The sequence below is a fragment of the Zingiber officinale genome, chromosome 8A (genome assembly GCF_018446385.1).
Source record: "Zingiber officinale cultivar Zhangliang chromosome 8A, Zo_v1.1, whole genome shotgun sequence".
NCBI classification, from domain to species: Eukaryota; Viridiplantae; Streptophyta; class Magnoliopsida; order Zingiberales; family Zingiberaceae; genus Zingiber; species Zingiber officinale.
Window position 1 is genome coordinate 81,383,781 of NC_056000.1, and position 23,337 is coordinate 81,407,117.

The 23,337-nt window shown below is 43.9% G+C and overlaps 4 protein-coding genes across 4 annotated transcripts; 1 reads left to right on the forward strand and 3 right to left on the reverse strand.

Annotated features, from left to right (window-relative positions):
• Window positions 1–880: 880 nt before the first annotated feature.
• LOC122009723 (WRKY transcription factor 6-like) lies at window positions 881–4,138 on the reverse strand. The gene is made up of 6 exons (XM_042566001.1): window positions 2,796–4,138; window positions 2,582–2,665; window positions 2,359–2,493; window positions 2,031–2,258; window positions 1,829–1,942; window positions 881–1,748 (listed from the first exon to the last, which is right to left on the reverse strand). Exons 1-6 carry the CDS (start codon window positions 3,249–3,251, stop codon window positions 1,203–1,205), a joined length of 1,563 nt encoding a protein of 520 aa, XP_042421935.1. The 5' UTR covers window positions 3,252–4,138; the 3' UTR covers window positions 881–1,202.
• A 149-nt stretch (window positions 4,139–4,287) lies between these two features.
• LOC122009725 (60S ribosomal protein L18a-like protein) lies at window positions 4,288–7,306 on the reverse strand. Its single transcript, XM_042566002.1, has 5 exons — window positions 7,056–7,306; window positions 6,821–6,923; window positions 5,868–5,982; window positions 5,679–5,734; window positions 4,288–4,435 (listed from the first exon to the last, which is right to left on the reverse strand). The coding sequence occupies exons 1-5, from the start codon at window positions 7,261–7,263 to the stop codon at window positions 4,420–4,422; spliced, it is 498 nt and encodes a 165-aa protein (XP_042421936.1). The 5' UTR covers window positions 7,264–7,306; the 3' UTR covers window positions 4,288–4,419.
• A 1,073-nt stretch (window positions 7,307–8,379) lies between these two features.
• On the forward strand, window positions 8,380–10,215 carry LOC122009726 (transcription factor bHLH144-like). Its single transcript, XM_042566003.1, has one exon. The coding sequence runs from the start codon at window positions 9,198–9,200 to the stop codon at window positions 9,936–9,938; it is 741 nt and encodes a 246-aa protein (XP_042421937.1). The 5' UTR covers window positions 8,380–9,197; the 3' UTR covers window positions 9,939–10,215.
• A 2,517-nt stretch (window positions 10,216–12,732) lies between these two features.
• Window positions 12,733–17,093, reverse strand: LOC122009727 (OPA3-like protein). The gene is made up of 4 exons (XM_042566004.1): window positions 16,758–17,093; window positions 14,607–14,741; window positions 13,792–13,878; window positions 12,733–13,191 (listed from the first exon to the last, which is right to left on the reverse strand). The coding sequence occupies exons 1-4, from the start codon at window positions 16,884–16,886 to the stop codon at window positions 13,030–13,032; spliced, it is 513 nt and encodes a 170-aa protein (XP_042421938.1). The 5' UTR covers window positions 16,887–17,093; the 3' UTR covers window positions 12,733–13,029.
• Between the last annotated feature and the right edge of the window lie 6,244 nt (window positions 17,094–23,337).

Here is a 23,337-nt window from a genome sequence, read left to right on the forward strand (position 1 = left end):
GACTGCAAATTAATGGAGAGGTGTTTGAAGGATATTTTATTAATTATAATTTATATGTAATTTTTTTAAAACATAAGGGTACTATAGTAATTTCATATCAAAATATTAAGGGGGGAGTGGCCTCCTCTTGCCCCTCAATGGAGCTGCCCCTGCCACGAGTCATTCTTCCTCCGTACTTTACTCTGCTAGCTTAGAGACTATCATTCGATCGGATCATCCCGACTCTCATCCGATTGGCATCCCGACTCTCATCCGATTGGATCCCTCACTCTCATCATTCATCAAAACAGATCCCCTGACTCTAGAGACTTAGCACCCTTCAATTTCTCATAAGATGGACAAACATATAAGTAAACTTATCAGCTATATATTGTCTCACTATTTGGGTCTTTCGACTCATGAGCTCATTCATAATTAATGTTGCGTGTGGAGTTGTCAAAAACATGTGGGATACTATCTTTGTACAAAATTGGAATACGAGTAGTGTATGCCCATACATCAAAAATACACCAATGGAACATTTTCCTTATTCATACATGACATTTCATTAATGTAGGAATTATAAGAGTATTATAAAGAGTTTCACCCCCCATAGGTACACTTTTTGTTTCGCACACATCCCATTTTTCTCTATTGTCCATCTTCTACATTATTTCCACTTTATTAATTTGAGCGCCAGAGACCCCTTGACGCTCCTTCCTCTTCTACTCCTTGATTGCACATGTTTTTTCTCCTATGTGGTCTTCTTATGGGCAACTTTGGAGTCATCTCACTAGTAGTCTAGCTTTAACCGATTTCAAATGGGATCATACGCGAATCAAACTGAAGCTAAATTTAAACCCAGTTTAAACTTATAAAAAATAAACAAGTCAAACTTTAACTTAATTATCGTATCAACATTTTGGTCTCCATCCATCCAATGAAAATCCATCCACCAACCGCCATTTTTCAAACTGTTGGAGAAGGCAAACCGTCAAAGGATCGACAATTAAGATCGAGATGTCCATCAATTCATGCAGCAGTTGCGTCTTTATTCCATCGCCGACGCACAGTAACAACAAATCTATCATAATTTACACGGTTACGGTTTGCGTTTGGTATTCCGTCCTTTTCTCTCCACGAAATTAAACAAAAGAAATTAAACCGAGAAAGAAACAAACAAAGAAAGAAAGAAATTTGCCGGTGGCTTGATCTGTACGTTGCTATTTCTGACCGCCACTGACGTCGTTGCCGCCGCTGTCACCGCGGTCGGCGGTGCCAGCTGCTGCCTCTTGACCGCCGCCGATGATGGACTTGATTGCGGCTGTCAGCGCAGCGGTGAATTTAGGGTCCCTAGTTATCGCAGCGGTGGCCGCCGTCACCGTCTCCGGCGACACCTGCAGCCCCGAGAACGTCGACTGGTTGCTGTGGTATTGCGCGCGGGAGGCGCCGCCGAAGAGCGACGCGAAGGTGGCCGGCGGCCGTAACTGGTACTGCAGCAGGGGATTAGCACTCGGCGGCTGAGTGAGGTCCAGCGTGACGCTGGGGAACGGCGCGGAGGCCGATAAGGCGGCCATGCTCGACGAAGAGGGGAGGAGGTAATTGGCCAGCATCATTCCGTCGGCGCTCGACGTCGATCCGGAGAGGAGCATGGTGGCGGCGGCGGAGGTCGTCGACGCCATGGCCATCGCCGGCGGCGGCAGGGGATGGTTGTGCGTGCCTTCGTAGGTCGTTACCAACACCGATCGATCCTCCGCGCACCTTTGCACCTAATCATTAACGACAATTACGCATCGATCGATCGATCATCAACACGAACAAGAACAGCTCAACCAACAATTAATTATACTTGTTTGCGAACAGGGCAGCCGGCGGCCATGGTGCACCGGTAGTAAGCTCGAGGGCACGGGTTTCCCTTCGCTATCTTCTGCCCGTACTTCCTCCATTGGCATCCATCAGCGATCTAGACGCATAAAATTATTGCAAATAATTGAGCATTCAAAAAGCTTAATCGATCCATTAAGATGATGATCACGAATCTAGCTAGTTACCATCGGAGCTTCCGATCGAGCTCGAACAGAAACACGAGTCTTCCTGAATGTGGCTTCTTGCGATGCTTGCTGATCACTAGACGTCGAAGCTTTGCCGGGATCCAGACCTACAGATCCTACTTCCGGCGGCGAGACAGAGCGTCCGGGGCTCGCCGTCGATGAGTTCGACGGCGAATTAACTGGAGCCAGATCCATGAACTGCCTGGGGAGCATCTTGTCTTTTGCAAACTGAATACAAATCCATCAATCGATCGATTGATCAGTTAGATCAAGTTATTGATCGAGCTAATTGATTAACTTGATAGTTCCTCCTCGATCGATCATTCACCTGTTGCGGCTGCTGCATGAGTGCGGCGAGATGCATCTGAAGGGCTTTGTAGTCGTTGCTCACTTTGCTCAGGATTTCTCGCAGCTTCTCGTTCTCTTCTTTCATGCGTGCGAGCTCAGCTCGGATGGCCGCCAACTGATGGACAAGATCATGCACACATGTAGAATCATCAAAATTAAGTTCTTGAGTATCAGTTATTACTATATGAATATTGCATGACTACCTCGTTATGATCTTCTTTGGGCATTCCATCGTCGACGGTATTGGACGCATCACTTGATCTCGCGTTGCCAAGTTGCAGAGCAGTCTAAATTAATTTAGAACAATATAAACAAAAGAAAAGGAAACTAGATCAGATCGTATCGTGAAAAAATATATATTATATTTATTTATAGTTTAATTAAGAGGCCACAAATTAAACAATTCGTATATAGAACCTGAATGGCGACGGCTTCCTTCTTAACCTGGAAACCGTGATGATTTTCGCTCGCCGCAGTTGTTGCTGCCTCCTTCTCGCTGGCGAAGAAATCCATCTCGACGCCGGAGGCCAACGGCGTCGACGGTGGCTTTTGGTTCAGGACTCCACGACCGTGGGCGGCGCCGGCGGTTAGAGAAGAAGAAGAGAGGAAAATAGGAGCAGAGGTGTCCAGAGTGAGCACTTCCGGCCCCCCGCCGCCGCCTGTATCCATGTAACGAACTTGGCCGCCGTTGGTACTGGTCGCCTCGCCGGAGTTGGATGAGTCAACGGTCGCCGGAGAGGGATGAGAGTACTTGGAGGGGAGTTGGAGAAGTGTCCAAGTCTTGGCATGGGAGATGGAGATGGCATTAAATAGAAGACCGAGGAACCAGTCGTTTGCGAGAATGTTTACTCGGTTTTCTACCACTTTTCCCATTGGAGAAAAAGGTCGCCGAAAAGATTGACCCAAAGTTTCAATTGGCCCCTACACTTTCATTATAATTTTCATTTAAATCCTAGAATTCAAAACTAGAAGGATACAGTGGCGTGATTTGATGAACCGCAGGGGGTAAATAATCATTTCTTAAAGTATAGAAGCTTTTGAGTAAGATTCGGAGACGGTGCACGATCCATGCTCCCGATTCCGGTCGGGTCGGCAGATTCCACGTGAGAGAGCCCGCGCTCGTTTACGTATCTTAAAGTGCTAGTCAACTCTTTGACTAGGCTCCGTCCACACGCGGAACAGGGAACACCAAACTCCCCGCTTCACGACTCGAGTTCCCACCAGATGCAGCTAAGAAGCACGTCAGTTCTAGAATCCATTCCGTGTCTGATGAATCGGATAAGACAGGAAGAGCTTCTTGAACCGGTTCAGTCAGCACAGTGGGACGGACGGGAGCGGTTCTACACATTCGACCCCCCCTGTTAATCATGCATGGTCACGTCGCCAGGCGCCGTGGCTAGAAGAGCGAAAATTTGGAGGTAAATTTACCATATATGTTAATCATTATTCAAAAAATTAATTCTGAAATGCATTCATAGATACGCTGAGCACGAATATATTTACCTTTTGTCACCGGCAAAAAAAACGACAGCTGTCACAGAACGTGAACATAATTTAATTAATTTAATTTATTTTATTGCCAAGAAAAATGTGCATTATATTCATCTTTTTCTTAATTTATTCTTGCCAAAATAATAATTATTTTTGGCCACTGCTTAGAGCTTATTTTTTTTCCTTTCCAAATTCCAACCGATCGTTTTGTTGACCGAGGATGGACACTCATTCACTCCAAACAGCCAAAGTCAACGGAGAAAACTCATGTTGGTTGAAATCTCTCGGCATCTATCTCTCATTTCAACTCAATTTCAATTTTCATTTTCCTTTCTATTTTTTTAAAAAGAAGAAAATAAATAATACGCATTCTACTCCACCATTGGTGGATCTGGACAACATGGCGTCGTTCATATCAAAAATAAAAGGTTGGTAATTAATGCTAGTCTTTTTATAAAAAGAACCCTGCAGTATTTACCAAGACGGCCACAACCCCTCACAAGTGCTAGGCTGCTAGCGTGATATAGAATAAAATAAATTCTTCCAACAGCTAATAATCTGAAAACCTGTTACAGAGTTAAATATTAGATAAATTTAAAAAATTATTGCACAATAAACAACAGAATTGGAGCTCTTTATTTTGAGGGAAGAAAAAGACTTTAGTAAAATAACAACCCTCAACCACGTAATTAAAATTGTCATATTAAATCACATACATTTTAAAATTATTAAATCACCTATCCTATTCTACTTTTCCCACTCTCACCTACTCCAATCGCTTGTTAGAATACATTCTAACAATAGATTCAGGACACTACTATATTAATGAACAGTATTAATCGATTGCTATAATAAATTTATGTTTAAAAAATTATTATTTTTAATAGGACGTGTGAAAATGATATTCGAAGATATACATATAATAAAAAAAATTAAACAAGCATACAAAAATTAATTTCATATCATTCTAAATTCTTTAGATCCATTAGTCAATTTTGACTAAAATTGATTAATAGATCTAAAGAGATTAAAATGATATGAAATCAGACCTTATGCATTCGTCTAATTTTCATGATTATATCTATATCCTCAAATATCCTTTCCATGTGTTATATTGAAAGTATCAAATTTTTAAACAAGAATAAAATTTTTTTTTTCGATTTAAGAATTAATTCAGACATTATTAGTAAGGTCCCGAATCGATTACTACTATAGCAATTGATTGGGATAGACGCAAGCAAAAATGAAGAGGCAAGATGAAATTAATACGTGATTTTGATAATTTTAAATTTTACCTATGTGATTTGGAAGTTAGAAGTGGCGTGCATGGTTGCAAAAGGCATGCACGTGGGTTTTCTAGATGATTGTTGGAAATTAAATGATAATTAATCAACACGGATTCTTGGAAGAGTAGCTGTCATGATTTAAAAAAAAAACAATAAAATATATGAAGCTTATTGTTTAACTGGAAAGGAAAAGAAAGGAACAAACCTAAACCAGACAAGTCAAAACAAGCTACAGATCTTTCACAGTTCATGTATTTAACTCCATCTAAATCAGAATTCACAATCATATTCGAAAGAAATGAGCTGTATTTAACTCCATCTAAATCAGAATTCACAATCATATTCGAAAGAAATGAGCAGTTCTAACATTAAATCAGTTCTCATAAATGCAACCTGAGTAATTTCAGTGCCCTTAATGCATAAGATCAATATAGCAATCCCTTCAGTTTGTTCTAAGAAACTCTATAATTAACATATAAGACACTGCACTTCTAAACTAAGGCACAAATGTGGTAGAGATTACCAGAATACATGAAAGTTGAAGGCACTAAGTATCAGAGATAGAATTGCCAGAACAGCCTGCAAGGATAAGAATAAGGCATTACAACGTCGAAGAGACACGGATATGAGGTGTAGAAAAGCAAACTAATAACACATTCGGAGAGTACCAAACAACAATTATGGTTTCAGAATCATAGTTGAAGATACTTACAGCAATTGAGCATGCAATGAGTCCAGGTTTCTCCCTATAGTCTTGAGCAACAAATAGCAGAATGAAAGCTCCAACATACCATGGAATTGAAGCGAAGATAAATCCTGCCACAAACCTCCAAGAGAAAAAAGATGTTTCAACCACAATAAATAAGAATCAAGTAAATGCAGTAGAGCTAGAAAAAGAAGCCGACAAATGGAGAAAGAGATTCCATGACCATGATTTCCTCCCAAGTCCCAACTAATCCCTTGATCTCAATTTTTATGTTTACATTCTTTTAGATTTCGCCATTTTCTTTCTCTTTGTTAAGGCCAATATGAGGCTAACATGACTTCCCATACAAGCTTCTATAAAGGCGATCAATAAGATGATACCAAGCCAAAATATAAGCTCATCTGAGAACTTCCAAATAAATTGTGTGTTGTTTTGTGGTTTAACTTCCTGATACAAAAGGCCCAACTGATTTTTTTTTAACAATTCAAAATAGCATGCCCAATCTAAAACATAGAAAAGCTCAGTTTTTATGCAATTAGAGCCTTGTTCTAGGTTTTGTTCAAGCACGAGACGTTTGTTGGGGAAATAGCACATATACGATCGAGCATATGGGATTCTAGTTGCATAAATTATAGTAACAGCGCATAGTTGGCATACTTGAGTAGCAATTTACTAATCATCTAATCTCAGATATCAAAGATTGTGCTATGATCACAAAACACCCTGCCTTGAGAGAAGAATGCAAAGGCTCGGCTATTGGAGGAGATGGACCAGGACATTAGATGATCAAGTTATAGATAAAACATATGCATCATATCATCCACTGTAGAAGATAAGCAACAACAAATTGCAATTTCCTCTTCCTATACTCGTCTCTCTCCATCACTCAGCAACTTATCTAATTGTAGCACTCCGATCATGAGGCGAAGACCTAAAGAAGGAGAGAGAGAACGACTTACAAGGCCCAACCAACACCAATGCCACAGAAAGGGAGAGGAGGCACCCTCGCGTTCATGGGGATCCCATCCACAACGGCGGAGTACGGCTGAGATTGGTACCCAACTGAAAAAGAAAAAAAAATAAGAAACAAAAGTGAAAGGGGGCAAAATTAGATCGAGGGTTGGTTGTCACGGATGTACGACAGATTGAAGAAGAAAACAAAGAAGATGGAAATTTTTCGAAGGATCCGCCGACCTGGAATGGCGAGGTAGCCGTCGGCTGGTTGCGGAGGCGGTTGGTACTGCAGCGGCGGCTTTGTAGGGTTGGGAAGAAGAGGAGCCGTCGGGAGCGGCACTTGCTGCTGGGGTAGAAAAGTGCCGTAGGGAGTGGGAGAAGGAGGGAACCGAGGCGGACGGCCGGCAGGAGTCTTCGAGAGATCGGCGTCGCTGCTGCACCCGGCCATCGACTTCTGGATCGAGCTGGGTGGGATCGCAGTCAAGTCCGATTGAAAACATATTTGGACGAAAAAGGATCAGCAATATAGACCAGGTCACCGAACACATAACTTCGGCCTCCCATTGGCTCGAATCTTCTATAAGATGCATTTAAAGTGGGACCCTATTTCCTAACCCGTCGAAACAGTAACTCGCTGTCTGTTCACTTCGAGTGCTGCTGGCTAACTACGTGGGACCCTACCAAGAATTTAGGAGGTCCAACTGGATGACGTGGAAGATTGTGTCCAGTCTAATTTATCACTAATGCTATCTGTAGCAAAATCAATTTGTTAAAAGATAATCCAACTGATTAATTTCGAAGTTATATGATCGTCTCCTTTGATTCACTAAATTCAAATTACAATTTATGCAAAATCATCTCTTACAATCAGACGATGGAAGTTCTTGTTTGTAGAACAGTGAGAGAATGTCTATGCTCATATCCATGAGCGCCTAGGGTGAAGTCAAGTAAGGTACAAGGCAGAACATAGATAATACAAATTACAACTACACTGCAATAGAACAACAAATTTGTGGGAAATGGTAAAAAAGTGAAACTAATTGCAGCAGCTATTGGGCCCTTCACGGGCTGACAATTCAGCCCAATACAATGTTACCCGAGAAGTCCATCGCTACGCACACCAAAATAACAGACCCAAAACTTCACTCATCCCACGCGGCGATCTCGCGACCCTGGTACCTGCAAGCCACATACGATAAGCTACGTCACGCCGAGCTCATCTAATCCATCAGGGTGACGCGGTATTTCTACGGGGCAAAAAGATTGGGACAGCAACGGCTCCGAAGCACAAGGACGAGGCTGTCATGATAAAGGCGAGAGGGGCGAGATCATGCTGGGGAACCGCGACATTGATGACCGTCACAGTCCGCAGCAGCCCGATACGGTCTACCATAAACGGCAACTCCTCACGCGTGCTCCCTCCCTCCATCCAATTTCCACCTCCCCTCTCCCCGACCCAGCGACCACATCATGACGCCCCCAACAGCCGCGGCCGCGCCCCATGATGGCGCCACCCCCCCCGCTCCATCATGACTCTCCCCACCACCCGCCCATCCGACGGCCGCCCGCCCCCGCGCCCGAGGATCCCACGGTGGATTCGCAAAAAGGCGTCGCCTTTTTTGCGTGTCTTGTTGGGCGCAGCAGCGGCACGCGCGATGACGGAGATGGAGAACCCCGCGTCCGGGTGCACGCACACGCCGACAGCTTCGCTAATGGCTGCCTCCCTCCCTCCACGCCGCAGTCATTGCCTCTGCCTCCGCCTCAATTTTAATGAAAGCGGGCGATGATATCTTCTCGGCTTCGGAGGCTCTCTCATCATTAGGGCGGACGAGATATGTATATATAGTGCGTCCACAGCCGTGCTTCCCAGTAGGCTCCTTGTAGGGGCATCGAGCGCCTTCCTCCCCTGCCACTCCCCTGCTTCTCGTACTTGAAATCTACCTATACTCTGTAGTCTGTACGATCCCCTCTTATGTATCTTCCTCCTTTCTATAAACCGAGGCTCGCATCGCGTCCCCTGTTGATTTCCCCTGAACTCATCTCAGCTTGTCGTGGGTGTTTTCCGGCGACCGATCACCACCGCCCGTGTTCTTTCGTTCTCTCCGTGTTGGCTGATTTGGGGAAGTTGTAGAATGCACATTCAGGTCACGGTGAAGAGATATATAATGAATGAAAGGATCGTTGCTTACCGTCGATTGTCGTAGGTTTGCCAGTTAAATTCTACCGACAGTTGGATGAAGGCTCGTCATGTAGTTTGACCGCCGGTTGATCTGCAGTCTCTCTTGTTTTCTTCTTCTTTCGTACCGATTCGGAAAGAATCCGCGGCCTCGGTTCTTTCCAAATCATCGGCGACAGCAAGTTCTTCTGCCAAGAGAGCTCACGATGCAGAGGAATCCAAGATACTACTGCAACGCGCCGCCCGACGACGCATATGACTATGGCGGGTTTGGTTATGATTCCGGTGTTGGCGGAGGAAGCGGAGATTTCTACAACTACGGAGCTCCGCCGCCGCCGCCGCCGCCGCCGCCGCTGGGCTACGGAGCACCTGTTTCCGGCTATGAGTACCGCGAGTTCCCGGCTCCGCTCAACAACGTGGAGTTCAAACCGTCGGAGACCTGCCCCAGGAACTTCGTCATCTTCGACCAGACGTACCACCGAAGCCAGGTCATGTTCCACCCCTCGCTCGCCAACAGGTTCGGCTCTCCGGGCTTTGATGCCTACGGCGGAGGAGCTCCTCGTGCCGACGAGGCTGGCAAAAGCGCGTACAGGGACAATGACGAGGAGACGGAAGACATCGACGCGCTGCTGAGCTCGGAAGAAGGGGAGGAGGAGGACGACGACGTGGTCAGCACGGGAAGAACTCCCGGCGGTCGGGCCTGCGGAAGTTCACCGGACACTGCTTGCTCGTCGCAGTCCAAGTCCAAGAAGCAAGTTTCTGCAACTACCGCCGGAGGCGGCGGTGGCGGTGGCAAAAGGGAGAAGATGAAGAAGATGGTGAAGACACTGAAAGGAATCATTCCCGGCGGCGACCGAATGGATACCCCTGCTGTTCTTGATGAAGCCGTCAAGTACCTGAAATCACTCAAAGTGGAAGTGAAGAAGCTAGGAATCAAGCACAGTTGAGCAGAATCAAATTGCATGGAAGCTTCCATGAATTTTGCAGGTAAACAGAAAAATCAATTCTTGACATGATAATTGCCAGAATTTTGAAGTTAGAGAAGTTGGATTTGAAACAGAGATGCAAGATGAGGCACACACATATTGATGATGTTCAATGTTCTGCAACATCCATGCTTTGCTTTATTCCCTTCTTTTTTGTTTTTAATGTTCAATGTTGCTTGTTTGAACTTTCTTTAATTTTACTACATATCCTGCAATTAAAATGATCCTTAGAAAACAAGTCCCACCTTGTCATGGAATTGTGGTTTTGAACTACAAGCTTCAATGGTTTTGCTTTCCTTTTGACAAAATTTCCCAGGAAGAAAATGCCTTGTTTCTCCTGATAAATGGCATCATTGCCTTGAAATATATTCTAGGGTTTAACTAAATCATTGTTCTAAATCTCCCTTGGAACAGGAGCAAGGAGACCTGTTATAGTTAGTACTATATCCATAGCGAATATTAAACCAAGTTGACTACTGAAGTAATCAATTATTCAGATACTGTTTGAGCCAAAAACACTTGCAGATGTTAAGATTATCTTCCTACCTAAGTCATTTGTAAAGAGAATGTCACAAAAGCGAGTTGCGCATGCTAGAAAAAAAATATTATCTTTTTTGCATAGTTTATTCAGGACGAACTCCATGATCTCGCACAATCAGCATGCACACAAAAGTCTCCATGTTGACTTGGTTATCCACAATTTCAACACAGGAAGGTAGTGGGTTTTGGTAGCTGACCTCAAACATCTTCTGCAGTCAAAATGTTCAGCTAAGTGCTAAGCTGAAGGAACTGATGGAGTGATCCATGCCACGCCACCTTTGTCTCCAAACACAAGGCAAGTCATCAAAAAGCATGCAGAGGGAAGATTATTGGAGAGGAAGAATCTGAAAGGGATCTCTCCAGGCTTTAGGATTATAAAATAATGCTAGGTTTTAATGGCTGTAACATCACAAAGTTGGAGAAAGTGGAGAATGCATATGGTGTGAGTTAACAATGATGACAGTGGTCACAAGGTCTCAAACGTGAAGGAGATAAAAGATGAAACGTCCATTTACATAATGGAGATGGCTTCCTACTCTATGAAACTGAGCATTTTAACAGATGACCTTTTGGCTGGGGACGTGGGATAGCAACGTTGAGAAGAATCTTAGAATAACTCACTTGGGTAGGTGGTTTCATGAACATCAAAGAGGAACACTAGTTCTTATGTATAAATGTCCGTTAGCAATGAATGCACTTAGTGCAAACTTGAGACTAGATGAATACAATTGGATAGTAAATCTCATGCTGCAGTCCAGATTTAGTCGTCATACCTGAATCCCTAGAGTAGCCTTGTGAGGGTTGACTATGTTGAGGTAGTGTCCTAATTCAATGATCTAGGAGTATACACTAATTAGTATAATTTGGCCACACAATGAAGTTAGTATGCGCTGTTTGAGTGATTGTGGAGTTGACTAAGCCTATGGAATGCGTAGGAGCATACACTAATCAGTATGATTTCGCCACTAAGTGCTACTGGTGATTCAACACTCAGTAGAGGGAGTGAACACATTGAACATTGCATAATTTATAAAGATCAATTCATCAATTCTGAAATACACCACTTAGGAGATGTTTAATTCGACCAAATAAATTGCAGGGGTTAAAGTTCTACTACTAGCACAATGTGGATATAAAGTCAGCAATCTAAATTAGAAACAAAATAATACGATAATGTTGGCAAAAGTTTGAAATTTTGGTTACTATCAACTCAGTATCAACCATGCAAAAAATTCAAGCTGGTCTAGGCGACTGATTTAGTTGCCTAAGTAGTATGGTAAGCCAAACATCAGAATAGAAACTTAGAATTGTAAATTGTTGGTCGAGTTTATGCAAGTATTGTAATTTTTTTTGAGAATCTAGAGAAAACAGTCATCAACCACGATAGTCGACAATGAATGCTAACGCTTAACACCACGAAGTAGCATACATAACAGAAATAGCTTAAGAGAGCACTTACTCATGACAGATCCAACAGGGATGGGATCCCTCCAAGAACATAGCACCTCGTCAACTTATCATTATCACGAAAGGTATCCTTAGATCTTGATGCGGATGAAGAGTATGCTCATGATGTAGGAGGTGATCACGGCGAAGATCCTGAAGCAGTGAAGGAGAGGCATACGCTGCGGGTGCGGTCTAGGGCAAGGTCCATCAGAATGAGGCCGACCCGGAGGAGAGCTGCCCGTCGAAACGGCGGGGAAGGAAGACGGCGAGGCGTACAGTGCCGGCGTAGCGGTCCTGGGTGCTGCCGATGCCGGGTGGCTCGACGATGACGTCGTACACGAGGCCAGAGACGACGGCGAAGCGGGTAAGGAGGATGAGCGAGAGGGCAGTGCCATGACGGGAGAAGCTTCAGGTGAATGCGCGGCAGGCGGAGGAAACTGTAAAAAGCCTGAGGAAGTGAGAAAGGGATCCGCGGAGCTGTGATCAGATTCAGATGGGTGCCAGACGGCGGAGGAGATCACCTATTTGTGAGGCGTGCCGATTTCGGAATTCTCCGGTCCCTTTCCCTCGTTCTCGTTTTCGTTGTTAGGGCTCCTCCTGTTTTTCTGTATTTTGGTAGTTCTATGGAAATGTGTGTTCTCTCCTCTCTTTTCCCTAGAGTTTGTCATTAACAACTGAAGTAAATCCTAAAGACATGATTTAACGAAAGCAAGTGCAAAGTGACAGATTTCATCCAAATTTCCTAATGGCAATTGTCGCAAGGAACAAACCATTTTTACAGGGCCTTCATGATTAGTCGCAGTCGCTCACATTCAAAATACGTTGCAATCTCTTCTGAATCAAAAGTCTTTTATTCGATATACCAGAGGTCTACAATGGTTTTTGGCCCTCGCATTGTCCCAGATTTGTCGCACTGCTATCAGCGCAATATTAGAGCATCCCAGAATCCAATCGAAAATGAAAGGAAAAAAAAAGTGACATAATAGTTGAGAAAATGCGTCAACTCAATGCAAGTAATTAATCCGCTGAAGAAACATTTCAATTCGCAGAGATACGGTTGAAGAGCTCAAGCAGGTGTTGCTGGTTTGGTGCTTTCGAGTGCATGATCCTTCCTCAAGGTGAAGATTCCTGAAAGACCTCGGCTTCTGGCGAGTTGTTCAATCTCACTCAGCTTCTGCTTGAGTTGTTCTACCTCTTTCAGTAGATCCTCCTCTTTCTGTTTTATAGCCTTCAAAAGAGAAAATGCATAGGGCTTTCAGGTCAAGCATGCAAACCAAATTCCACAGATAGCATTTAGCCTGAACAATATAGATATTAAACTGTTTTCTGTAAGAGCATAATAAACAAGCAGCAAAACAAACACGGGAAAAGCAAAAGTAGAAAAGTAATCAGTTAGCTTTATGCTTCTTATTTCCAGGAAGCCAGAAAAGAGGTCTCTTTAAGTTAGCAAAAAATAAAACAACCGGTCAAGGGTGATGGCCTAGTCGATTGGTTTTTTTAGCAGCTCAGAATAGTATCTACAGATTGTTGATTTTAGTTTTTATTTATCCATGTTCTTTCCTTCTCGCCGTTTAGGCATTCCACAAAAGCAGGTCACTAACTGCCTTGTCAGAAAGAAATTTAAAGTTATCATAAATAAAAAATTTCAGAACTTATGGTGCTATGCAATGTACTGTGTTCCTCTTCTTGCTAATCTTCTTCTTGTCTCTATGTGTATAGATTCTCTTAACCTGTTTATCAATTTAATTATCTCTTGAAAGTCTTATTCATATTCTTGCATAAAATGGAAAAACCATGTTAAAAATAATTTATATACATAAATATATACCTGAATTTCCTGCCTGCGGATTTCCTCTTTTCTAGCTTCTGATCTTGCACTTCTTTGCACCTCGAATATAAGAGCAGCACCGCCCACCTACTTAGCCAAAGTTTTAAAGGTGATTCTGATTCTTGACTATAAATATAGAAGTAAATCATGAAAAAAAAAAGATCAACCACAATAACTATGGCAGCTTTCAGGATTATCTTACCACGCTGTCTTATGCAAATAATACCTACCTTTGAAAAGCGCAAAAACAAAAATCAAGCACAAAACAATCTAATAACAGTCAATTTCTAAAGCAATTTTCAAGTTTTCCCTATTTGAGGGAATGGAAGGCTGATTGCCAACTAAATATTATACCAGAACCTCCAGCACCATGTGCCCGGCATGATTCTGACTGAAAACTGCAACTCTGACTTGGTACAAAATTTCAAACCATGTATTCAACTAGCACTCAAATGTTTTGAATATTAATTAAATCATACAAGATATAATAAATTCATAGACACTCATCTTAGTTTTCATGAAGTTAAAGTTTATGTTGACTTGTTTCGAAAATTCTTAATCTCAATTGAAAATTTTCTAAACCAGATAACAATATGCAAAAATACAAATTAAAATGTCAATATACCAAGTCACATGGTTGACTAGTATGTCTTAGTTATAATAGCATACATGCCATTTTCTAAGTTTTGCAAGGATATAACTTATAAAATGAAATCGAAGGCAACTAAGAAAATCAACAGCTTCATATGGACATAATAATCCCAATATCCCATAAAGCTTCATATAGTAATAGAAAATTTAGGGTAGCTACATACTGAAAATACAAAAAGTTCTCCAATAAGATCTGAAGCAGCTTGAACAGCTTTCTCCTCATTCAATGGTCGTATCTCAACATCAGTTGCATGACCATAAATTCGTCGTTGTACATTTGTTGTGATGCGGTGATTGGCCTGTTAAAGACTTAAAGCTAAGATGCAACAGCACATTGTTAAACTAATGTTAGAGCATATGGAACATAATAAACAAGTATCATAACTATGATTCTAGATGTTTATTAGAAACATCATGAAAATTATATAAAAGGCATATAAATCATGGACCTGCATGGCACTATATAAAAGGAAGTTATATCAAGACATAGAAGAGTTGGAGATACCAGGACTAGAGGTGAGAAAAAAATAGAAATCTAGCATAACCGAAAAGAAATTGCGAATTTACTCTAGCAACGGATATTAGAAGTCGACTCAAATAGTAGCCAAATATAATTAATAGCTGTTATAAAATATATTTTGAATCTAGGGCAAATTTACTAAACTAAGAAACACAAGTCTGACAATAATTCCTGCCTAATATTAATAAAAAATCAAGTTGGATTTAGTTTGGTCAAACTAAACCTGACTAAAAAATTAAGATTTACTATGTAAAAAATATAAACAAAACTTTATGAAAAAAATTGTAAAACCTGAAGGATTAAAAAAACAAATGCCTTAAGTAACAACTTATCTTTGTTCTTAGAAGGAGTATCCTGTCACTTAAATTAAAGCATTCCCCTTGTGCCTACATAGTTTTGGACAAGCATGTGCAGTTTTATTCAGATAAATCAAATCTCAAACCGAATGTTAGCATTTTTTTAAAGATAAAATATGTAAGTTTTAGCAACTTCTTTGTCTAATTAGTATTTACTGCTATTGGACCTGGATGTGAAAAAAAACTGACCTGATTGATTTGGGAATTCAATCTCACTAAAAGCCACATTTTGTTGCTACCCTAAAGTCCTCAGCAAACAAAGAATCAAATTGACAAACAGGATGACCTTTATCAATTTTCTGTGTGCTGGCTTCATAGTTTTGGAACTCATTTTGCAGTATCTAAGTTGGCAGTCACCGTCTCCAATCTTAACCCAACAAAATAGCTGCTGATGGGTGACTCATATTTGGATGGGGTTAATGCGATGGATATTATGGAAGAAAAATCTGTTAAGATTTTTCGTAATAAAATTATCTTACGATTTTATATAACCGAATTTTATTACAGTTTTTCATAACAGAATTCTGTTGCGATTTTTCAAAACAAAATTCTGTTATGATTTTACCAAGTCTGGGGTTTATGCATTATTTATAGGGATCATTGTAAACCTATTGTACAACAACAATCACAAAAATCATGTAATATGATTCTCTTGTGTAGAGAGAATTCTAATAAAGCTTTGGCCGTTTTTATGGAGTAGGCACGTCACCGAACCATAGTAATTTTTCTTCTTTCTCTTCTTCTTCTCCTTCCTCGTGTTTGCTCTCCTTTTGTGTGTCTTTGTCTTATTACTCCGTGCGATCTCTTTTCTCTCTTCCTCTTCTTCCGCGTTTTAGAGGTTGAGAGGTGTTGCCCTCTCTTTTCGCAACAATGGCATCGCCTCAAACATTGACATGATATGATTTCCTAATGCATATCTGGGATATGAGAAACCATGTTAACTTTCAATGACTTTGTCATCTCCACAAATTATTCTTTCAATTGACTTTTCTATTACTAAATATTTCACTGGACATCAAGCTTGGCTTCGTTCTTGTAAGACACGTAGTTGGTTCACTCATATGTGGTAGGGTCACCTGCTTTTGTTCTGTTCATTCATCTAAATATTCCATTTGAATCGTTTCAAGAGAAATTTGATCGGCTGTTTGCCCAAATGAGAAAAACAAAATCACGACTGCAATCACTATCAACTCGTTAGCATTGAATTGCATTGCTTGATGCAACTGGCGTCAGTTATCCTATAAATCAGTCGTCTGTTTCAATCTATGGAAGAAAGAGCATATCAGATAAATCTAAAATTTGAGCAAGTCCACTCAGTTCCATGATTAGGTAGATAAGAAAGAGCAATAATCACACATCTGAAAAAGAATCTACCTCTAAATCTAGCATCCCTACATAAATGAAAATATCATGGGTAACAAGAAGCGGAAGCTGAAGACCTGAGCGAGGTTGACAATAAGCTGGCGAAATTTAGGGTGACGACCGGCCTCCTTCTTGAGCTTGTTGGCGATGGGCTTGCAGACGGTTTTCAGAACCAACGTCCCGAGCTTCATCACCGGCAGAATCATTCTCGATCCTTGCGGCTAGAGAAGGGATCAAGCGAAGAGGGCGAGGGAGGAAGGTCGATGAGCTCACAGCATTCCGGGAGCTTTAGGGTTGGGGATTGGGAGGCGCCGCCGGGGTTTCTTCACGAAATGGTGGCCGATGTGTAGCAGCACCGTTTCGGGTTCGAGCGACGACTTAGATCACGAGGGATGCGACTGATAAGTTTTTTTTTTTTTTTTTTTTTGGTGTAATATGTATCCCGTTCTCACTGTACTACTAATTTTGAAGATGGACGAACCGATCCCACGGACCTGCCACGTGAAGTACAAGTGAGCCATGGAGGGGTCCGGTTTTACCATTTTATTCAAACTTCAGCAGGAGATTCGAATTTCACCACATGAGACTATCCTAATGGTCACAGCTATTGAAACATTACGATCAAAAGTAAAAAAAACAAATTATATATTTCTCTACCATCTAAAAAAAATAAATTTTTTTTTAACAACTTCTCCCCACTTTTCATTATATATTTCTCATCTCTCATTCATATTTTATATTATATATAATTAAATTCTTATAAAATTTAAATTCATAAATTATTAACCTGAAATAATATTAATAATTAAAAAATATATAAATATTATTGTACATCAAATAAGAAAACATAAATAAAAATAAATTTAAACACATCTACACTAGACCATATCTCTATTTAATTTTTCAATTATTTTCTCACATATACAAAGTTGTCTTGGTATTATCTCACTAGTATCCTTCATAATAATTTCATAATTCTTAAGAAAGATCTTGACTTCCCGCGAAATTATTTTTTGCATTTGATATTATTTAATATTTTATCATTCTTTGTCGATGTTTTGTTACATTGTGTCGCTCTCTCTGACTTTGGATTTGCCTTTTCTTTTCCTTTTCACTGCCTTTTGCCTTATAGGATGAATGCGGAATTCAGAATCATCTACATCAACACTCGTATCTGGATTTGATGTTGAAGTGTTCCCCTCTGATTCAGATGTCCTCGCCTTCTTGCTAGAGTAATGATCAATTGATTGTGGAACATATTTCTCATACTCTCTGAGAACCTATATATATATATATATATATACAAGATTGATATGCTGCGTGCCTGCCCAGTGCGCGACTGTGCGCGACTTGCCTTCCTGAACCTCCTGATCGGTCCAGAGACCGATCAGGGAACCGATCATTTTCTGATCGGTCCAGAGACCGATCAGGAAGGCAAGTCGCGCACAGTCGCGCACTTTGCAGGCGCGCAGCATATCAATCCTCTATATATATATATATATATTTGAAATCCTTGTTATTGTTGTTAGCTTTCCACATATTAAGTGTATTCTCTAACACATTCTCATCACTCTAACCATTTTAATGATGAGTATAAAAATTATTATAGGTTGTAAAAAAATCATTTACCATCGGTGCAAACCTATAATAATGCGATTTTAGTCGCTAATAACTTCTCATCATAGATCCAGTGGGTCGATACTTATTATAGTAATTAGTTATATGTTCCAAAAAGCTTGATCATTTTGGTCATTACCAATGACTGCATCGGTGCTAATAGTTTTCCATGACTTCTCAAGGACCACGTCTTTATTGAGAGACCAAAATCTTCATTCCAAATCATATTTCTCCGGTTCAACTTCACATTTTTCTTATGATGAGTGTAGTGGCCACTGAGTTGCTGGAATAGATGATGGCGTTAGAGATTCTTTGTCGCTGATAGATGGGTCAATAGTAGCCCTTCTTGGTTCATTCGAAAGCATGACTGATGGTTTAATAGGAAAAAATACATAAGGAGAAGGCATCCCAAATTGGCTATTCATGGCTGACCAATCTTGCGGTGGACACATACCAAATGGAGTTGGACGACGTTACTTGGATTAAAATTTTGAGAACTTTGAGAATTTAGAAAAATTGAAGGATATTGTGGAGCATATGAAATATTTTGAAAATTTGGAGGATATTGTGTGAGAGAAAAAATGAGGATATTAGATGATCCGGCGGTAAAAATCAGGAACCCCATAAGGAGTCAACGCTGAGGGGAGGTCAAAGGGTCCAGTGGCTCGCCGGAAAAGGGCGAGCCGACCGGACTCAGAAGAAAGGGAAATCTGACAGTAAAAGGCACCCTGGTAGGGACCAGGGGTCCGACGCTCAAATAAAGCAGTGCGTAATGACCGAGCGGAAGGAGGTGCCGCCCGGACGGCGCAAAGAATCAAGGCCGTCCGGAAGACGTTCATCGCCCGCCCGGCGGGCCGAGCACCCCAGTCAGACGGTGGGTAAAAGACGGGGACATCTTCGGACAGCCGTCAAGTCGTATGGTTGTGCCATACTTCTAGTCTGACAACGGGTGGTCCTGCCGTCCCATCAAAGAACATGCTCGGACTGTGGCAGCATGGTGTCAGGTAAGCTCTCTGACAAGAGCATACCGTGGTATGGGTTGCTGACACGTACACACCTCGGTGGGCGTGCATCAGTTCCTTCTCCGTCCTATATAAAGAGGCTATTACTTCGCCAAAGGTACGCAGAATACAAATTGAGCAGCCACTTTCTCCACCACTTACCTGACTTGAGCGTCGGAGGACCGTCGCCGGGACACCCCTCCCGGCTCGGTTTTGTTGCAGGTTCGCCGGAGTACTCGAGGATCCAACAGAGAGCGCCACGTGCCCAGCGTCCGCTGACTCTTGGTTCGGACAGGATCAAATTGGCGCCGTCTGTGGGAAAGCTCCTGCATTCGAACAAGAACAATGGACGAGGCTGGACGACAACACACGGTGGCGCTTTCAACAGAAGAACTCGACGCTCTGGTCGAGATGAGGGCCGCCAAACTCATGGAGCAAAAACAAAAAGCATCCGCCGAGCGGGCGGAGCAACAAGCAACATCTGCGTCTGGTGGCCGAGCGGAAGCACCTCCAGCCACCGTCGCATTCCATCGGGCCTTATTTCGCACCCCCGAAGCCATACCAGCCCGAAGAGATAGAGGATCTTCCTCAGATGAAATGCCAAGGCGGGATGACAGGAAGGGGAAAGCTCCCCGAGCGGACTCCTCCCCCGAGCGGATCAATCGCCAATTTTCGGAGGCTATCCTACGAGACCCTCTGCCCAAGCACTACGTGCCTCCGACGATCGGCGAATACAATGGAACAACAGACCCGGATGATCATCTGGGTAAATTCGATAATAAAGCCACGCTCCATCAGTACACAGATGGAGTAAAGTGTAGAGTGTTCCTTACCACCCTCTCGGGATCGGCTCAACGGTGGTTTCGGAGGTTGCCGGACGGATCCATCACGAGCTTCAAGGAATTCCGAACGGCCTTCCTCCACCACTTCGCCAGTAGTCGGCGTTATCAAAAGACAAGTGTCAGCTTATTCGCCATCAAGCAAGAGCCGAGAGAATCGCTTCGAGGTTATATTCAGCGATTCAACCAAGTGGCGATGGATATCCCCACGGCCACATCGGAGACGATGATGAATGCCTTCACGCAAGGCCTTGTGGATGGGGACTTCTTCCGGTCGCTCATCCGAAAGCCGCCCCGAGATTATGATCACTTGCCTTCCTCTCGGTCATTACGCACGGGCGGCAGTTCACAGGGAAGATGTTAGAGGATTGGTGCAAAAGCTACGGCATTGAGCAACATTTCACGTCCGTGGCCTATCCTCAGAGCAACGGTCAAGCTGAAGTCGCCAACCGGGAAATTCTTCGTATTCTGCGCGCTCGGCTCGACCATTTGGGAGGGAGTTGGCCGGACGAAGTGTCGAGCGTCTTGTGGGCCATCCGAACAACGCCAAAAGAAGGGACGGGAGTCACACCGTTCCATTTGGTATATGGCGGTGAGGCTGTCATACCGGTCGAAGTCGGCGTTGAGTCAGCCCGGATCCTGAGCTATGATGATGACAACGCCGAACGAAGAAACATGGAGCTGGACTTGGTAGAAGAGGAGAGGGCAAAGGCGTCCGTTCGGCTGATGGCATACCGTCAGCGGATGAAGCAAAACTACAACCGGCGCGTAATTCCCAGATCGTTCCAAGTCGGCGATCTTGTCTGGAAGAAAGTCAAGCCGGTTGGCGACGTCGGCAAGCTTGAAGCTCCATGGGCAGGCCCTTTCAAAATCATCAAAAAGCTCCGCTCGGGCGCGTATTATCTGGAGGACGAGGACGGACGGCAGCTAGATAGGCCGTGGAGCGCAAACCACCTCCAGCCTTACCGGGCGGGGTGAAAGGTGTATCACTGTAAATCACCCTGTGTATTTCATTTTTCGACTAAATACTTGAAATGCAGAGATGAAAAGTCAAAAGAGCGAATATAAGGCATTATCATCGTATCCGAGCCAGGAGCTCGAACCCGAAGGCCCCCGAGCCGATCGGCCGGGAGGTTTATATCCGAGCCGGGAGCTCGAACCCGAAGGCCCCCGAGCCGATCGGCCGAGAGGTTTATATCCGAGCCGGGAGCTCGAACCCGAAGGCCCCCGAGCCGATCGGCCGGGAGGTTTATATCCGAGCCGGGAGCTCGAACCCGAAGGCCCCCGAGCCGATCGGCCGGGAGGTTTATAGAATATAAGCAGCGTTCGAAATCGTAGACCCCGAGCTGTTCGGCCGGGCTGCATACTAATGTGGCAGGAAGGAAACCAAAACCCTGTGCTGTTCAGAATGATAGAAGGAGGTTATTGCCTGGAGCGGAGGCCTGAGCCGCTCGGCCAGGTACATTTTAGCCGAGACCGAGCTCGATGTGAAGGCCTGAGCCGGCCGGCCAGGTATATGGTTGAGCCAAGCGCTCGATGTGTAGTCTCACTTGGAAACCGACGAGCACCGTCGTTAAAAATCGAGAGCCGCGCCGACCGGCTATAAAAATCGCGCCGACGAGCACCGTCGTTAAAAATCGAGAGCCGCGCCGATCGGCTATAAATATCCGCGCCGTCGAGCTCCGACGATAAATATCGAGAGCCGCGCCGATCGGCTATAAATATCCGCGCCGTCGAGCTCCGACGATAAATATCGAGAGACGAGCCGGCGTCTATAAATAATCCGAGCGGACGAACCGACGAGCCCCGTCGTTAAAAATCGAGAGCCGCGCCGACCGGCTATAAATATCCGCGCCGACGAGCCCCGTCGTTAAAAATCGAGAGCCGCGCCGACCGGCTATAAATATCCGCGCCGTCGAGCTCCGACGATAAATATCGAGAGCCGCGCCGATCGGCTATAAATATCCGCGCCGTCGAGCTCCGACGATAAATATCGAGAGACGAGCCGGCGTCTATAAATAATCCGAGCGGACGAACCGACGAGCCCCGTCGTTAAAAATCGAGAGCCGCGCCGACCGACTATAAATATCCGCGCCGTCGAGCTCCGACGATAAATATCGAGAGACACTTAAAGTTGGGACGAGGGAAAAATTTCTTGCTAAAATAGAAAGGAGCAGAAGATTATCTAATATGCAAGCCAAAAAAGTCATTACATAGATAAGCGGGGCCGAACGGCGGGAATTCAAAAAAGTTTACAGAAACGCTCCTCACACATCGAAATCAAAAAGAGCGTCGGGGATGGCGTCCATCACGCTCGCCAGATCCTCGGGGGGGATAGTCAGCTCGGCAGACAGGTGACCTTTGGTCTTCAAATAGCCCACCGCCGCCTTGATGGCCTCCTCGAACGTGAGGGATATCTTGTCGGTAAACTTCTCTCCGAAGCCTTCCGAGCGGAGGAACGCCTTCCTCACTTCGTCCGAGCGGGCCGACTCCCCCTCTTGATATTCCTTGAGCGCGGCATGGGCAGCGTCGCTAGCAGCTTGAAGATCCTTCAAGTCTCCATCGAATCTTTGGAGATCAGCCGAACGGCTCTCTTTTTCGGTGGCCAGCAGAGCATCCAAGTCCTTGATGCGTTGCTCCAGCCCCCGGATCTCCACCTTCATGTGGTCCATATCGTTGATGGCCTGTAGCTTCCGAGTGGTCGCCGTCTGGATCTCCTTGTCGTGCTGCTTAATCATTGTTTCAAGCCGAACGACCTTGCTCGCCAGATCAGAGGCTCGTTTCCGTTCGGCTTCTAGCGATTTCTTGGCCTTCTCCAGAGCGGCCGTCGACTGCCTGGCGTCCCCCGCTGTTTTTTGTTTCTTCAGTTCCTCCTCCAGCTCGGCTAACCGATCGCTAATGGCGATCTGTTCCACCCAGTTCTGCTAGCAAACACGAACAGGGTAAAAACTTCAAATAAGAGAGAGAAGAGGGGAAAGGGCTATACCCCGGTGGCTGATTGAAGGTTGCTGTCGCCGAGCTGCCCGGGAGTCAACTTAGCTATCCGACTCCGAGCATCTATCCAAGCTTGTGCGAGAGGGCCCGTCAGGGTGATCATCTGCTCAGGAAACACCGGCCGATCGGCGGCAGCCATGTACGCCTCTGAAGGGAGGCGCAGAACGGTTTTAAGTAAATTCTGGCCGCTCGGCCCGCTCTGAGAT

Bases quoted from the DNA above. Each gene is read 5' to 3' on its own strand.
- LOC122009725 (XM_042566002.1), bottom strand. From the start codon at position 7,263: ATGGCCGGGTGCAGCAGCGACGCCGATCTCTCGAAGACTCCTGCCGGC. The intron at 6,924-7,055 runs GTCGGCGGATCC...TTTCTTTTTCAG, and splicing joins CGGCTACCTCGCCATTCCAG to TTGGGTACCAATCTCAGCCG. The intron at 5,735-5,867 runs GTAAGTATCTTC...TTATCCTTGCAG, and splicing joins TCATTGCATGCTCAATTGCT to GCTGTTCTGGCAATTCTATC.
- LOC122009723 (XM_042566001.1), bottom strand. From the start codon at position 3,251: ATGGGAAAAGTGGTAGAAAACCGAGTAAACATTCTCGCAAACGACTGG. The intron at 2,259-2,358 runs GTGAATGATCGA...ATTTGTATTCAG, and splicing joins TCATGCAGCAGCCGCAACAG to TTTGCAAAAGACAAGATGCT. The intron at 1,943-2,030 runs GTAACTAGCTAG...TTATGCGTCTAG, and splicing joins CTCGATCGGAAGCTCCGATG to ATCGCTGATGGATGCCAATG.
- LOC122009727 (XM_042566004.1), bottom strand. From the start codon at position 16,886: ATGATTCTGCCGGTGATGAAGCTCGGGACGTTGGTTCTGAAAACCGTC. The intron at 13,879-14,606 runs GTATGTAGCTAC...TTGGCTAAGTAG, and splicing joins GAGAACTTTTTGTATTTTCA to GTGGGCGGTGCTGCTCTTAT. The intron at 13,192-13,791 runs GTATATATTTAT...TCTCTTTTGAAG, and splicing joins TCCGCAGGCAGGAAATTCAG to GCTATAAAACAGAAAGAGGA.
- LOC122009726 (XM_042566003.1), top strand. From the start codon at position 9,198: ATGCAGAGGAATCCAAGATACTACTGCAACGCGCCGCCCGACGACGCA.